The sequence below is a fragment of the Ochotona princeps genome, chromosome 11, assembly GCF_030435755.1.
Source record: "Ochotona princeps isolate mOchPri1 chromosome 11, mOchPri1.hap1, whole genome shotgun sequence".
Classification (NCBI taxonomy): domain Eukaryota; kingdom Metazoa; phylum Chordata; class Mammalia; order Lagomorpha; family Ochotonidae; genus Ochotona; species Ochotona princeps.
The window spans coordinates 35,694,716-35,709,319 of record NC_080842.1 but is presented as its reverse complement, the minus strand read 5'-3'; the positions used below and the strand labels follow the sequence as shown (position 1 = coordinate 35,709,319).

The window sequence follows — 14,604 nt, the reverse complement described above, 5'->3', positions numbered from 1 at the left end:
ACCATCATGAAAGGAAATTGGTTTTGTCACCAGATAACTCTTGTCTGTCTCTTAATGGGTTATCATTCCTCATTTATCTAAAGCAGGTACACTTTGGGGAGTGCAACCAACTTATTAAGCTCCGACACAGACTCTATTTTATAGGAAAACAAGCTCACCCTGCCAAAGCTTTGCCTGAGAAACTTCTTGTTACCTTTCTGATGGCCCCTTTCCCAGCTCTTGTGTTCTCTCTGTCTCTCCCTCCCTCCCTCCCTTTCTCCCCGCTGCCCCTCCCCACCACCCAAAGGTGATTTTGTATCACAGTGTCCTTTTACCCAGCCTTGTATTCCCAGCACCCAGGACAGGGTTGAGCACTGTAAAGTCACTTGGTTAGGGTTCTTTGCAGTTTCTTGGAAATTCTAGTCCAGAATCCCTGGTCTCTTTTTCAACTCTTCTCAGGGCTGTGCTGAACCCCCAAGCTGAATGTCTAATGCTAGCCCCTCCAGAGGCGCTCTTACTATACCACGTCTACTTAACATTTTAATTCACATTAACACCTATTGTCTCCTCTGTAATCCTATGAAACAGGTTACCATCCATGTTTCACACCACTGGAAACGAGTCGTGTAACCTTTAGCTAAGTCACGAAAGTCACATAGCTTGGAGGGTGGCTCTTGGGCCTTTATCCACTGACCCGGAATTCCTTCCTCTCCCTTTGTCCACTTGCTGCCTGCTCATCAACTCTCCGTGGCTTTCTTAGCTTCTTCTCCCCTTCCTGGAGTTATCGGCAGCCATTCCAACCAGAGCTGCCGCCCTTTCCAGCCCGCTTGCTTCTAGAATTGGTACCTTGCTCCTTGACTTACACCCAGTTTGGTTATTAACCTTTTGAACTTGGTTGCCTTTGCCATGTCACATAATGCAACATTGAGGCATTGGCCTTGTATCTTCATTTTTTACTTTTTATACAGCAAACTTGTAATGCGTGGTAGAAAACCAGTGTCATCAAGCTTATTTTGGAAACTAATACTGTTTCTTCTACGCTTACTAAAATTCTTATTGCCATATTGTACTAATACTGCATAGCTAGATATTCAGTAACAGTTTTGGAATAGCTGTTAGACATTTCTGTTAACTTCCTATTGATTTTTACTGCAGTATTGTTGAGATCCAGAAAATATGAGTGCCTTGAGGTTTGTAAATAAAATAAAATGTTATTAGAAAAGGGAGAACCAGGAATTAAGTAAACATTTTTATAATGCTAGTAACCTTACTGTGTTTAGGAAACTGACTTACTAAAAGAAATTATAAGCATCCTTACTTGGGCCAAAGAGTAAATTTATTTTATTTGAAAGGCAGAATGACAGAGAATGGGGGAAGGGTGTGTAGAGCAAGTCTTCATTCTGCTGGTTCATTTCCCAAATGGCTGCAATGGCCAGGGCTCGGCCAACCTGAAGCCAGGAGCCAGGAGTTTCTTCCGGGTTCAGGGACCCAAGCACTTGGGCCATCCTCCACTGCTTTCCCAGGAGCTCCTGCAGGGAGCTGGATCAGAAGTGGAGCAGCCAAGACTTGAACTGGGATGCTAGTATTGCAAGTGATGGCTTAACGTGTCTCACCACAACACCAGCCCCAAAGAGTATATGTTTTTAAGTGCTTATTTTTATTTATTTGAAAATCACAATGACAGCATGATCATCCATCTGCTGATACACTTTTCGCATGATCGAAACCACAGGGGCTGGGCCAAGCTGAAGCTAGAAGCAAGGATCTCCATCTGGGTCTCCCACCTGGGTGTCACAGATCCACGTACATGCGCTGTCATTTGCTACCTACCAGGAACATTAGCAAGGAACTAGATCAGAAACAGAGGTGGGACTCCATCGTAGGCACTCTGAATATGGGGTACAGGCATCCCAAGCAGTAGCTTAACATGCTGCACCATGACATCCTCCTCCAAAGAGCAACGTTAATAGTTATATTTGAAACAAGAAAATACATATGTGACAGGAACCCCAGGCACAGGGGCTTTCTGCGAGATGCACGAGACCAGTTCTAATCACCTGCTGGAAGGATGAAGTGCATCAGACAGTGCTGTGCAAGCAGTCGAACCTCTGCAGTGAATAGATGTTTCCTTGTCCAGTGGAACTTCTGGCTGTCTTAAAGGAAAAGCTCTCTGCTTCTCTGCAGCTGATCTCATCTGCCCGTGATGGTCACGCGATACTCCCTGTCCTCCTCATTAGCGCCGAGAGCACAGCTCTCACATAGCCTGCGGTCAAACTCAGTGACACCTTCTGTCATCAGAGGCTGCTTGTCATCACACAGTTGTGCAATTTGGTGATGTTGCTCAGCTTTGAGAGCAACAGTAGAAACTTGTATGTTTGCAGTGTCTGAGGTAACCAAGAGCTACCTTTTACCTCTCGGGTGACTTCAAAACCCAGCTCTCTACTTCCCGCATGCTGCAGTTGGTATTTGTTCTGAGGCTGGCTTTGCACATGAGGTCTGACCTCAGATAGTTCTGGCACAAGACCGAGGAGAGAGAGAAGGTTAGACAGGGGTCAAAGTGCAGATCCATAATGCAGCCATTCATTCATCCCAGCAATACTATTTGAGTGTCTGTTAACAAGCATTGTAATTTACAGAAGAGCCGTGGTGACTGGGACCATATTTAAAGAACACATACTGCAGTGTGATGGGTGCTAATAAGGAAACAAACATGGTACAATAACCAACTGTACCTGGGTACCTGGGAGACATTAAAGGCTGACAGACCCTGGGGAAAAGAGTTGCAGAGGAGAGAGGGTGCCAGGTTAGGAAAGACATCAAAATATACACAGTTCTTAAAGATTTTTTTTTTTTACTTTTTTTTTTTTGAAAGGCAGAGTTAGAGAGAGGGGAGGAGGGAGACAGAGAGATCTTCCATCTGCTGATCCACTCCCCAAAGTGGCCACAACAGCCAGAGCTGAGCCAGTCTGAAGCTAGGAGGCAGGAGCTTCTTCCAGGTCTCCCATATGGATACAGGGTCCCAAGGCTTTGAGCCATCCTCTGCAGCTTTCCCAGGCATAAGCAGGGAGCTAAATGGAGAGTGGAACAACTAGGATATGAACCAGTGCCCATAGGGGATTGTCAGCAATGCAGGCAGAGGCTTAACCTCCTAACCCATGGTGCTGGCCTCTGCACATTTTATAGAAAGGTTATTTGTGAGGCAGAGTTACAGAAAGAGACAGAGATGTCTTCAGTCTGGTGGTCCACTCCCCACACAGCCACAACAGTCACAGCTAGGCCAAGTGGAACTCATCTCTGTCTCCTACATGGGTGCAGGGTCTAAGGATTTAAGACATCTGTTACTTCCCTAGGTGCATTATCAGGGAGCTGGATCAGAAAGGGAACAGCTGGTTCTTAAACTGACACTCTTATGGGATGCTGGCATCAGAGGCGGAGGGTTAACCCACTGTACCAGTGGGCATGGCTGTTTAAAGAATGTATGGTTTTCAAAATTGAGGCTGTAAACCCTAATCCCCTCACCTCCTGCCATCAGGCTCTCTCAGGTCCGTTGCCCAGTTCCCTATCAAGATTAATTTCCAATGTGTTTGGCTGTTTCCTTGAACTTCAACCACAGGACATTGTAACATTTCAATTTTTTTTTCTTTAATGTGCGATTCTAGTCTACAAGGGTAAATGACTCGAAATCACAGAGCTGGCATGGCATGTTTTACTGGGCTGTTTGCCACTGTGAGGATCAGAAGACTTAGTTGCAAGTTGATTATGTGAAGAGTTTCTTGACTTGATTAACGAGGTTTGGATGGCACGGTTCCGCAGTGTGTTTGCATAGTGCTCCCCCCGATGTTCATTGGGGGCCCCAGATTGTTCCGTCCTGGTTTGTCATGGATGACGTCTTCTGTCTTGGCCATGGACTGGAGCCTGCAGCTTTTGCTGTTACATGGTGTGTTAGCTCACAGGAGCAGGCAACCTCTGCTTCCTGTGTGTTTCTTATTGTAGATGGTAAATTGGTTTTTTTTCATTTTGGAATTTTTATTGAGGTACAGTTTCCAGACTGTAAGATTCATCCTTTCATAGTGTACAGTTCCTTTCAAAGTATACACTGCCTTGGCGACGGGACGTTTTTAACTAGAGCACCTTACCGTTTCACTCCGCTTCTGTTGTCCTTTAGCAAACTGACATTGCGGCACCTCTGGCTAACCGTCCGGGGGACTGAGTCCACACAGACTGGCAGGGCTCCTGTCAGGAGGGTGAACACCCAGTACAGTCAGGAACAATGTAGCAAGGCAGCAGGGGGAGGTGGACTAAGGGGCATGTGACTGCCTGGAGGAGCAGGTGCAGGCGACAGACTCCCGGAGTCTCGATACGGTTAAGGGTTGGACCAGCACCTTCCTATCTGACCATCTTGTTGCCAGCCCTGTTGAGTGACACAATGAGAACCTATGAGTCAGTTAGTGAATCCAATGTGTGCATGTATCCTTAGCCTGGAACTTTCTGCCTTGTCCATAACATCAAGTGTACAATGCCCTTGACTCATGAGAAATATCTTATCATTGGTAGTATAGAAAATCTTACCTATTTCTAGTACCTCTAGAAATTCTGCTCTATTTTATTACTTCTGCTAACAGGTCTCCTTCTACAATTGCACCTCCTTTCCTCGGTAGGAGGTAAACACTACTCTGAGTTTCAGAGTCGACCATTATCTTCTTTTATTTCTACCATGTGTATATGTTTCTCTGGATCTGTTTTTAAGCTTTCATGTGTGTCATAGTCACCCATGGGACTTGCTGTAACACAAATCACTAAACCCCAAGCCACACTTCACTGGTCACATAGGTCTGCACTAAGGCCAAGAGTCTGCATTTTTAGCAGTCCTTTGGATCATGCTGATGTTGGTCCCACGAACACACTTTGAGAACAAGTTTTCTGACTGTGGGCTATTTCATTGTAATCCATCTATAAATGGAAATACATTTATATGCATTTTTCTCTGTGACTTTTTGTTTTTTAATCCCACATTTTGCTTTTGAAATTGGCTTGTTGGGATGAGTTGTGATGGGTCATTCCTTTCACTATGAAATAGTATTCCATTTCTCATGAAATCTGCACTGCCCTGTGAGAGTAAAGGAATAAAAGGGGAAGCAATTTCCTTAAGGTTCCAACAAATGTGAGTCCACACCCATCCTGGGCTCACTCGGCCGGGCAGTGTTGCTGGCCTTCGAAGGCTTCTGAGGTGCTACCTCTACGAAAAGCCCAGGGCTCTTCAGGTGGTTGGGAGGCTCTAGCCAAATGAAGGATGCAAAGGGATACCAGGGAAGATGACAGCCGTGATGCAGATTGAACATACCCAAGTCAAACATCCAACTTCCAAAATATTTCAAAATCTGAGTTTTTCTGAGTACTGGTGTAATGCTACAACTGGAAAATTCCACACTTAAGTGACAGGTCATAGTCAAAACGCAGGTGCAATACAGCTGTCTCTGCCATTACCCTCAGGCTGTGTGTTTAAGGTGTGTGTGCAACGTAAATGAAGCCCAGGTTTAGGCATGGGTCCCATCTGCAAACTATATGTATGTATGCAGATATTCCCAAATCTGAAACTCAAACCATTCTATCCCCAAGTAGTTGGGGCAAAGGACATTCAGTCTATATTTTCTTAGAAATAGGGGAGGGATAGTTTTTAAATAAATGAATTATATGGACCGGAAGAAGAAATAAGAGTATGAAAGAAGCATGATTACTTCCCAAACTTTTTCAACATTCACATGTGGTGTATGTTTCTTCTATCTGCTTTAGAAAAGATGTTAAGAAACAGACTCTGGGCCAAAAACTAATAGGAGGTAGAGTAAGATGTTAAACACTTGTCAAATCACAGATCAGCTGGTTTTTTCCTCTATATTGCTGCCTCCCCAGGACTAAACCAAGTCTTCCCTGTGCTTGAATTTACTGTCCTAAGACATACTCCCGCAGCTATTGGAACCTTGAACACTGGTTTCGATTTAGGGTTTCCTGAACTGCTGAGAGCAGCTCTCTCGCTCCTTTCCCAGGGCGCTATAAAGTCTGGGCAAGAGGGAGTGACACGCTGACACACTGAGCTGTCTGTGCGGGCCTGGGGAGTTTGGGGTGTCTGTGCCTGACAACTGACTCTACTGCCTTTTGCTTTTGTCCCTCAGGGGGTTCCCAAAGAAGGCTGGCAGGACAGCAAGGATAGCCTCTGACGAGGAGATCCAGGGCACAAAGGATGCTGTCATCCAAGACTTGGAACGCAAACTTCGCTTCAAGGAGGACCTCCTGAACAATGGGCAGCCGGTACTGAGAGCTCCAGGGCCTGGGCCGGGTTGGGAACTGCCTGCACCAGACGTCTCTTTGCTTAACTCACTGGGACCTAGGCTCTGAAGATTTGTCTACAGAATTCTTGAGTCTCAACAGCCTTCTTAGTACTAGGGCCTGAATGTAAGGAGCAGGGAGACAAAGAGATAGGTTTCCTCTTACCATGATCTTCCCTGCTTCCTCTTCCTCCTCAGTCTTGGTGACGTGATGAGTTGCAGGGACAGGAATATGGAAGGGCAGCTCCTGGAGTTGAGAGCATACACCTGAGCATGGTGCTGTGACCATGTACAGACAGCATAGGATGCCATGTGGCCTGGCACATGCTGCAAGGCAGGGAGCCCACACACTCTGGGCAGGTCTGTATTTACCCAGAGGCCAGGGGCTGCTGTGCAGGTTACCAAAAAGAGAATTTGGATCCTACAATATAGGGCTGCTTCTACACAAAAAATCCCCTTTGCTGGGGAAACTGCTGCTGAAACCCAGCTAAGTGCTGGCGGAGTGTGGCTGGAAACTGATGCAGTCACCTGACAGCCCCCCAACCTGACCTCCACTCCTCCTCTTCCTGCTGTGTCTTCATTAAGTAAAATTGTCTGAACTTTGAGATGATTTGTCCTTTGGCACTTGACTTATTTCAGTTCCTGGTTTCATCTGGGACCAGAACCAGCAATTACTGGAATTTTTTTATTTATCCAACATATTTTCCTGATTAGAAAGTTTCCAGAATTCTTATCGAAGTTCTGAAATTTGGAAACAGCTGAAATCACTTCTGTGCTTTCTGTACATTTTGCCTTGTTGTTCTTGTTTGTAAAATGCGCTTGATAGGGCCGATGGTCTCTGAACATCCCCACCCCTCGTGCCATCATCCTAAGACACCCTAAATGCATGAAGCACCTGCAGAACAAAAACATTGCTGTGACTTACAACCTAAGAATGACCTAGCAAAAACTGTGTGGGCCTAAACCTGAGCACTGCTTACTAGCCACATTTCATGGGGGTAATTGGCAGGATTGTTTCAGGTGGCCGGCCGTGCCTGTCCATTTTCTTTCCTTCTTGAACAGTGGATTCTCCTTTGGGCAACTTTCCTGCGCTTCTTAGTCCTATAACCTGTTTGGCTGCTCCGAAGCCTGCAGGTGACACATTTCCTCTGTTTTTCATTACGTACAAGGACATGGCCCACATCTTCCATGTGGTGGCTGCCCCATTGCTTTATTCCCGCTTTACAATGTGTGCTGGGTCAGCTGGCAGCCCTCAAGGTTAGTTTTCAGGGCCCTGGCATTGCGACATGGCTGCTTCAGCTGCTACCTGTCACACTGACATCCTGTAGAAGCACCAGTTCCCAGCTGTGCCGCTTCCAATCCAGCTCCCTGTTCATGTGCTTGGGAAGCCAGCAGAAGATGATCCAACTGCCTGGGTCCCTTCCACCCCCACGGGAGATTGGATGGAGCTGTTGGCTCCTGAATTTGGCCCAGCCCAGCCACAGCCTTTGTGGCTGTTGGGCAGTGAGCCCAGGGAAGGAAGGAGCGCCGTCTCTGTCCATGTGCCTCTCCCTCATTTCTGCCTTCTCCTTTTTCTGTAACTTTTTCAAATAAATACATACATCTTTAAAAAAATTAGTTGGTATCTCCCAACATGGGATACCAGTGGATCAGAGGGGAGGTGACAGGTAGAACAACTTAATCAACAGAAAGAATGCAGTGATCTGAGGCAGATGGCAGGAAGCAAGGCAGCTCGTTCTGGTTTTGTAGTCTTCGGCAACATGTAGTTGTGACTTTTTTCCTCCCTAATTTTGTGCATTTTGTGACCTATTTCCTTAGAGGTTAACTTACGAGGAGAGGATGGCTCGGCGGCTGCTGGGTGCTGACAGTGCCACCGTCTTTCACGTTCAGGAGCCAGAAGAGGAAGCTGCTAATCAGGTATGCTGTGGGTCTGGACTTCTTAGAAAAAAGGACAGCAGCACCGTCCCCTTCTCCGTGCTCTGCAGGCACTCCATTCTTGAGATCAGTTCTGTGGAACAGCGGAGGGCACAGTCACTGTAAAACAGTGTCATCAAACCAACCTCAGAGGTGTTATTTATTAAACATGTGCTATGTACCAGACACCATGCTGAGTGGCTGCCAGAATCATTTGTTAGTGATATTTGTGTTAACTTTTTAAAATCTTCTGATTGACTAGTTTATTCCCCTTTCAGGTATGTGATTTTTCTATCCTGTGCTATAATGAAAGTTTTGTATGGAGACATTTTCATTGACACTGATGGAAATAGCTAATGAGTAGATCCCACTATGTTGTTCATATGTACGCAAGGAATATATATAGTCATATTCTTAATATATAGTCAGATATATTAAGCCAAAACAGTCTGTGTACATAAAAGACTGCCTCTTTATCTGCCTCCATGTGTGGTTATAAATCACTAATCCATAGAATTCTCAAAACACTGTTTTGGTTCCCATGCTACCACCATACACAAAAAAGTCAATTCCAGGATTTGGTGCCAGTGGCTCGCTGATCTCCCGATTCTGGCTGGAGTTTCCACATGTGGTCTCAGGCTACAAGGAAGTACAAAAGAAAAGCTCCAAGGGTCCCCTGTCCACTGAGACATGGGCCTGCCTTCAAAATCAGATCGCTTTTCTACATGAAAGATTGCAACCCTCCAAGTTTCACTTCGAGGACGCTCAAAGTTGTGCTTCCTTCCCGTTACCTTTATTGTCAGCCTTCACTTCTGTTTTTCTGCCATTACAGGACATCGGGTCTCCTCACGCTTCTGTAGGGAGTCCTCTGGAAGGTCAAAAGGTCAAGCTTTCTGCCTTCTTCTCTCACTCATGTCCACTGTGTGCCTCCCGGCTTCCCTTTTCACCCGTGTGTCTGTCTGGACTGTCACGCGTGTATCAGAAGGGCAGTGACCAGGATCAGTTTGCATGTATAGCAGATGCACAGCATTACTGCCACATTATTTTTCTTGTGAATTCTCAACAAACAGGAATTTTACTTCTGTCATGAATGGGCAAGGTGAACTTCAAATCTCAAAAAGCTTTCTAGTCTATGTTTCTAGAAGGGTGTAGTAACTGCACAAAACAAAAACAACTTGTGGCATGCTTTTTTGCAGTTTGATTTTTTTTCCCCATACCATTGTATTCCTCCCTTCTAATCAACAAACTGAACTAAGAGTTGAGTAACTTCTGTAGCAGAAAAGCAGGTGAGAATAACCCCTTGCCTAATAGCAAACAAGAAGTGTTTCCAAATGGGCCACCTTGCCCGCCAGGGGATGTCCAGGTTTGTTTTGTCTTGCTTTTGTGTTTCTCTGCAGCCAACCTCATGACTAGACTGTCAGTCCTAGTTTACTTTCACGGTGGATGGGTTGCCCATCTCTGCAGAACTAAAAGGAGAGGGCCCCAGGAGAAACAGAGCTGTTACCTGAGAAAAGAACCTGGTGGTGACCTGGCCATTGCTCCTTTGATAGGATTCCGGCAACACCGCAGCTTCCAGCCGTGTGTGCTGTGTGCCTGCGCAATGGGGTCCTGCCAAGATCCAGCTTTCTCCTGCAGTGGCCCAGCCAGTTTGAGTTTTACAAACAGTTCAGGAATACCTAGCCTTTGCTCTTTGTTTTTTCATTTCCTCTATTCCCACCACCCTACCCACCTAGTCTCTCCCATATATCTGCCAAGAAAGAAAAAAAGAACAAAAAGTCATGTTCATTGGTTGGCTTTTTTCTGGTGTGTGTGGGTTTTTTTTTTTTTTAAGGTGGACCTGAAGACAGTTTGAAATAATCATGTATACTGGCTTCCAGATGTTTTCATTGAGTTTTGCCTTGTGTAAAATTGAGCCAGACTTAGACCAAGTGGTTTTTAAGTTCTTTTATAAAAAAATATACCCATGTGCTTTACTGGAGAAGGGAAGGGAACTCTTGAGGCAGACCATGGCCCCAGGGACTGCAGTGGCTGAAGTGAACTTGCTTTGTCTGATACAGGAATACAAAGTGTCCAGCTGTGAGCAGAGACTCATCAGTGAAATAGAGTACAGGCTAGAAAGGTCTCCTGTGGATGAATCAGGCGATGACATTCAACATGGAGATGCACCTGTGGAAAACGGAGTGGCCCCGTTCTTCGAGACGAAGCTGAAACACTTCAAGATCTTTGAGGGGATGCCTGTGACTTTCACATGCAGAGTGGCTGGAAACCCAAAGCCAAAGGTGAGCTGAAACACTGCGGCGGGTCCCGGTGCCTGGAGCGAAGGTGGTTTTGGTCCTCGGTTCTGCAGGCTGAGCAGTCCTGGAGCTGGTGAGGGTGTCTCAGGGCTTCACTCCCAGCATTCGGGCAGGATTAATCCACTCATGACGGTAGAACCAGGACTCTGTGTCCTCCCCAGGGTCACAAGTGTCAGCAATGCTGCCTTGGGGGCAGCCGATGCATTCAGAAGGACATACCCAGAACACAGCAGACCGTATCTTGTTAAGGAAGAGTTTTGCTTTCAAAGCTTGGGGCGCCCGCATCCCCTATCCAGAGTCCTGGTTTCCAGTTGTAGCTCCTCTGCTTCCAAAACAGCTTCTTGCTGTTACGCTTGGGAGGCAGCGGGTGATGGCCCCAGTACTTGGGTTCCTGCCACCCATGTGGGAAACCCAGATGGAGTTCCTGGATCCTGGCTTTAGCGTGGCCTGACCTAAGCGGTTGGGACCATTTGGAAAATGAACCTTAAGATAGAGGAAACAAACAACACTTTTATTTTAAAACATATATTTTATTACAAAGTTACAGAGAGAGCTGAAGAGACAGGGAGATCTTTATTCTGTTGGTTGACTCTCCAAATGACCACGATGGACATGACTGGACCAGGCCCAAAGTCAGGAGCCTAGAGCTCCATCTGGGTGTCTGACATGGGTGCAGGGACCCAAGCACTTGAGCCATCTTTTGCTTTTTCCAGACCAATAGCGGGAAACTGTATTAGAAGTAGAGGAGCCAGGGGCAACACTGGCTGAAGCCCACCCATTGGAAATCTCAGGTGTCAGTACCCCTTCCACCTGCCCTGACAGCTCACAGCTGGCCCTAAGGCCCCCCAGGCCATACATGACACCAGGGGGGCAGGGTAAGGCATCCAGCCTGGCCTCGCGCTGGCTAGATCAGGGGCTTATTGCTTGATGGGGACAGTGGCAGGGACAGAGGTCTTGTCCCAAAGATAAAAATTATTGACCTCTCTTACATTCTGACTTTTCCATCTCTTCTCCCCACCTCCCTCCCACCCCCAGACTCAGCCAGGCTTTTTCTTTCTGTCGCTATCTGGCTTTCCACTAGACAAACCAACCTTTGAAAAATACAGCATGTGTAGTATGAGGATGAGACACAAATGAGCTTTCTCAACACCCAGGATGTAAAATGTGTGAGGTTCAGGATTTCCTTTAGGGGCATTAGAAGAAATTAAGATTGGTGGAGTGTACCAAGAGCAGAGTGTAAAGGATGGGGGGCAGGAGGAAGTGAGGAGGAGGGCGGGCCTTGGAAACATCCATTGAATAATTGAGCTCGTCACTCATCTGTATCATTTACTAATTGTGGTTACTCCCAAAGTGAAAATGGCTCAACTGAGCTCTGTGAAATGAACTAACTTTCCCAAGTGCAGAGGATTCTATACCATGTGAAGTAACACAGGGAAGCCATGGTTATGCAAACTTTAATGTAGTTGTTGTTGAATGTCTACTTCAGTCGTGATCACTGAGGCACATGCACAGCTGTGGTGCCCAGTTCCTTCTCTCTCTCTCTCTCTCGCTCTCTTTTTTAAAGACAGATCGATTTGATATCACAGTTATGGGGAGAGCTGGAGAGAGATATACATACATACAGAGATCTCACATCTGCCATTTCACTCCCCAGATGGCAACACCAGTCAGGGCTGGACCAGGCCAAAGTCAGGAGCCAAGAGCTTCATTGAGGGTCTCCCACATGGGTAGTTGCAGGACCCAAACACTTGGGCCATTTTCCACGGCCATTACCAAGGAGCTGGATAGGAAGTGGAGCAGCCAGGACTTGAATTTCCTCCATAGGGGATGCCAGCACTGCAGTGGCAGCCTCACCTACTGCGCCATGTTGCCAGCCCCAAGACTTCAAGTCTGTGATTTGTAAAATCGTTTGCAGGCAGAGGTCGGGGAGGGGAAACTGCTTTAGAAAGAGGAAGCCTAGGATCCAGTGCAGAAGCCTAATGGTTAAAGTCCTTGCCTTGCATGTGCAGGGATCCCGTATGGGCACCGGTGCATGTTCCAGCTGCCTGCTTCCCTTCCAGCTCTCTACTTGTGGCCTGGGAAAGCAGTAGAGCACAGCCCAAAGCCTTGGGACCCTGCACCCGCGTGGGAGACCCAGAGAGGGCTCCGGGTTCCTGGCTTCAGATCGGCTCAGCTCCGGCCATTGTGGCCACTGGGGAGTGAACCAATGGATGGAAGATCTTCCTTTCTATCTCTCCTCTCTGTATATCTGACTGTCCAATAAAAATAAGTCTTAAAAAAAAAAGAGTAAGCCAAACTTGACAAGTGTGGAGTACACAGACGCTGAGCAGGGGAGCACAGCAGCCCAAGAGTCACTTATCTGAGCTGTACGGATTGTGCTAAAATGGAAGCAAAACCAAACATCAAATCTGTGGGAAGCCTGATTTGTTTTTAAGCATCCAGAGATTGAAGTTCCTATACATTTGAAACTAACTGGAAGATATAAACTAGAAAAGTTACAGTGCAGTTGATCTATGTAGTATTAGATGTTGCTAGGCTTTTCCTGTATTAAAAATAAAGGTTTCACAAAGATTATTCAGATTCCTTCTCGCCCTCCCGTCTTCTCTGCCACCTTCTTCCCTCTCTCTCTCCCCCTTCCTCGCTCTTCTCCTTCCTCTTACTTTCTCTCCCTGCCTTTCTCCTTCCGTTTCTTGGGTCACTCTGCCTTTCAAAAAAGTAAATGTTTTTTATAGCGTAAAGGAGAAGGGAGTTTCTGTCTTCCCTGACCTTAAGTCTGGAGGGCGATGCAGAGATTAGTACACCACGTTGGTGATGGCAGGTGGGGCTGTGGGCGCTGAGGTGCCTTCTGCTGGACCCACCTGCTGACTGGGCAGTTCACGTCCTGCATCAGACATGGCAACTGGGGGTGGCATTCAGGGTAGGGGCCAGGAGCTGAGTGGCATGATTCCAGTCCCAGCTGGGCTTCTGTGTCCAGCTTCCTGCCGAAGCCCACCCTGCTTGGCAGCAGGTGGTGGCTCAAGTAGCTGGCCCCTGCCACCACACAGGAGACCCATTCCTGGTGCACCCCCCAATTAGAGCATTTGAGGGATGAGCCCCCATTTTCTGCCTTCTCAAATAAATATATTGTGAAAAATGACCAGATCAGTGTTGTGACATAGCTAGTTAAGTCTCTACCTGTGACATGGCCGCCCATGTGAGTGCTGGTTGGAGTCCCAACTGCTGCTCTTCCAGTCCAGCTCTCTGCTAGTGGCCTGGGAAAGCAGTTGAAGATGGCCTGTGTGCTTGGACCCCACATCCACTCCTGGCTCCTGGCTTTGGCCTAGTCCACTCATGGATGATCTCTCTCTCTCACCCTTCCTGTCTCCCCACTTCCTGCCCTGTAACTTTGTCTTTCACATAAATAAATAAATCTCTTAAAAAAAATAAGAACAAAATGGTCATAAACCAATCTTATTTTAAAAATGAGGGAGGCAAGGATTTTTAAAAGAGGTAAAATTTTCTAATCAATATTAAGATTTTAATTTTTCCCTCTCCATCATTCAGGTTAGGTATCTTAAAACTGTGCCTCCAGTACTTTGGTGTTTTCTTGAGTATAATTTACTTTTACTTGATTTTCACTGGAATTTTCTGTCAGTCCCAGTTCCCTGTTGGGCTTTTCAGCCTTTTTATCACATACCTCTTGGCCCAGAGGCAACGCAGTAGACCTCCACCCTCCCCAGCCCTGCACTCTGGCACCCTCCCTGGCACCCACCTGCATTTGGTGAACACATCTCAGCAGAGTGGTGCAAGTTCAAGGTCTGCTTTCTTCTCTCATACAGCCTTTTCACCTTGTCTTGACAAGTAATACGTTGTGGTTGCCCCTTTGCTGGAAAGAGGACAGAGGCCAAACAGGAAAACACCTCAGCGACATGATCACTGCGGAAATGCAGCAGAAACCCCTCCGTTACATCATATATGAAATTCATCAATGAAATGAATGCATAATGAAATTGCATAAAAAGTTTAGTATTTTAAAAAACACAAGCATGATATAGATTCTTATTGTTTATATCCATTTTTAAAGATTTATTTTATTTTTTTATTACAAAGTCAGATAT

At 46.4% G+C, this 14,604-nt stretch overlaps 1 protein-coding gene across 6 annotated transcripts in view; it reads left to right on the top strand.

Annotated features, from left to right (window-relative positions):
* Positions 1 to 14,604, top strand: part of PALLD (palladin, cytoskeletal associated protein) — a 396,405-nt gene that overhangs the window by 363,802 nt on the left and 17,999 nt on the right. For 5 of the 6 annotated variants that reach the window (XM_058670012.1, XM_058670015.1, XM_058670016.1 and 2 more), the window contains 4 exons: positions 6,147 to 6,282; positions 8,118 to 8,216; positions 9,046 to 9,096; positions 10,271 to 10,492. In XM_058670012.1, the coding sequence (XP_058525995.1) occupies positions 6,147 to 6,282; positions 8,118 to 8,216; positions 9,046 to 9,096; positions 10,271 to 10,492 (508 nt within the window). The remainder of the gene's footprint in view (positions 1 to 6,146; positions 6,283 to 8,117; positions 8,217 to 9,045; positions 9,097 to 10,270; positions 10,493 to 14,604) is intronic. The other variant, XM_058670013.1, reaches the window with a different exon arrangement.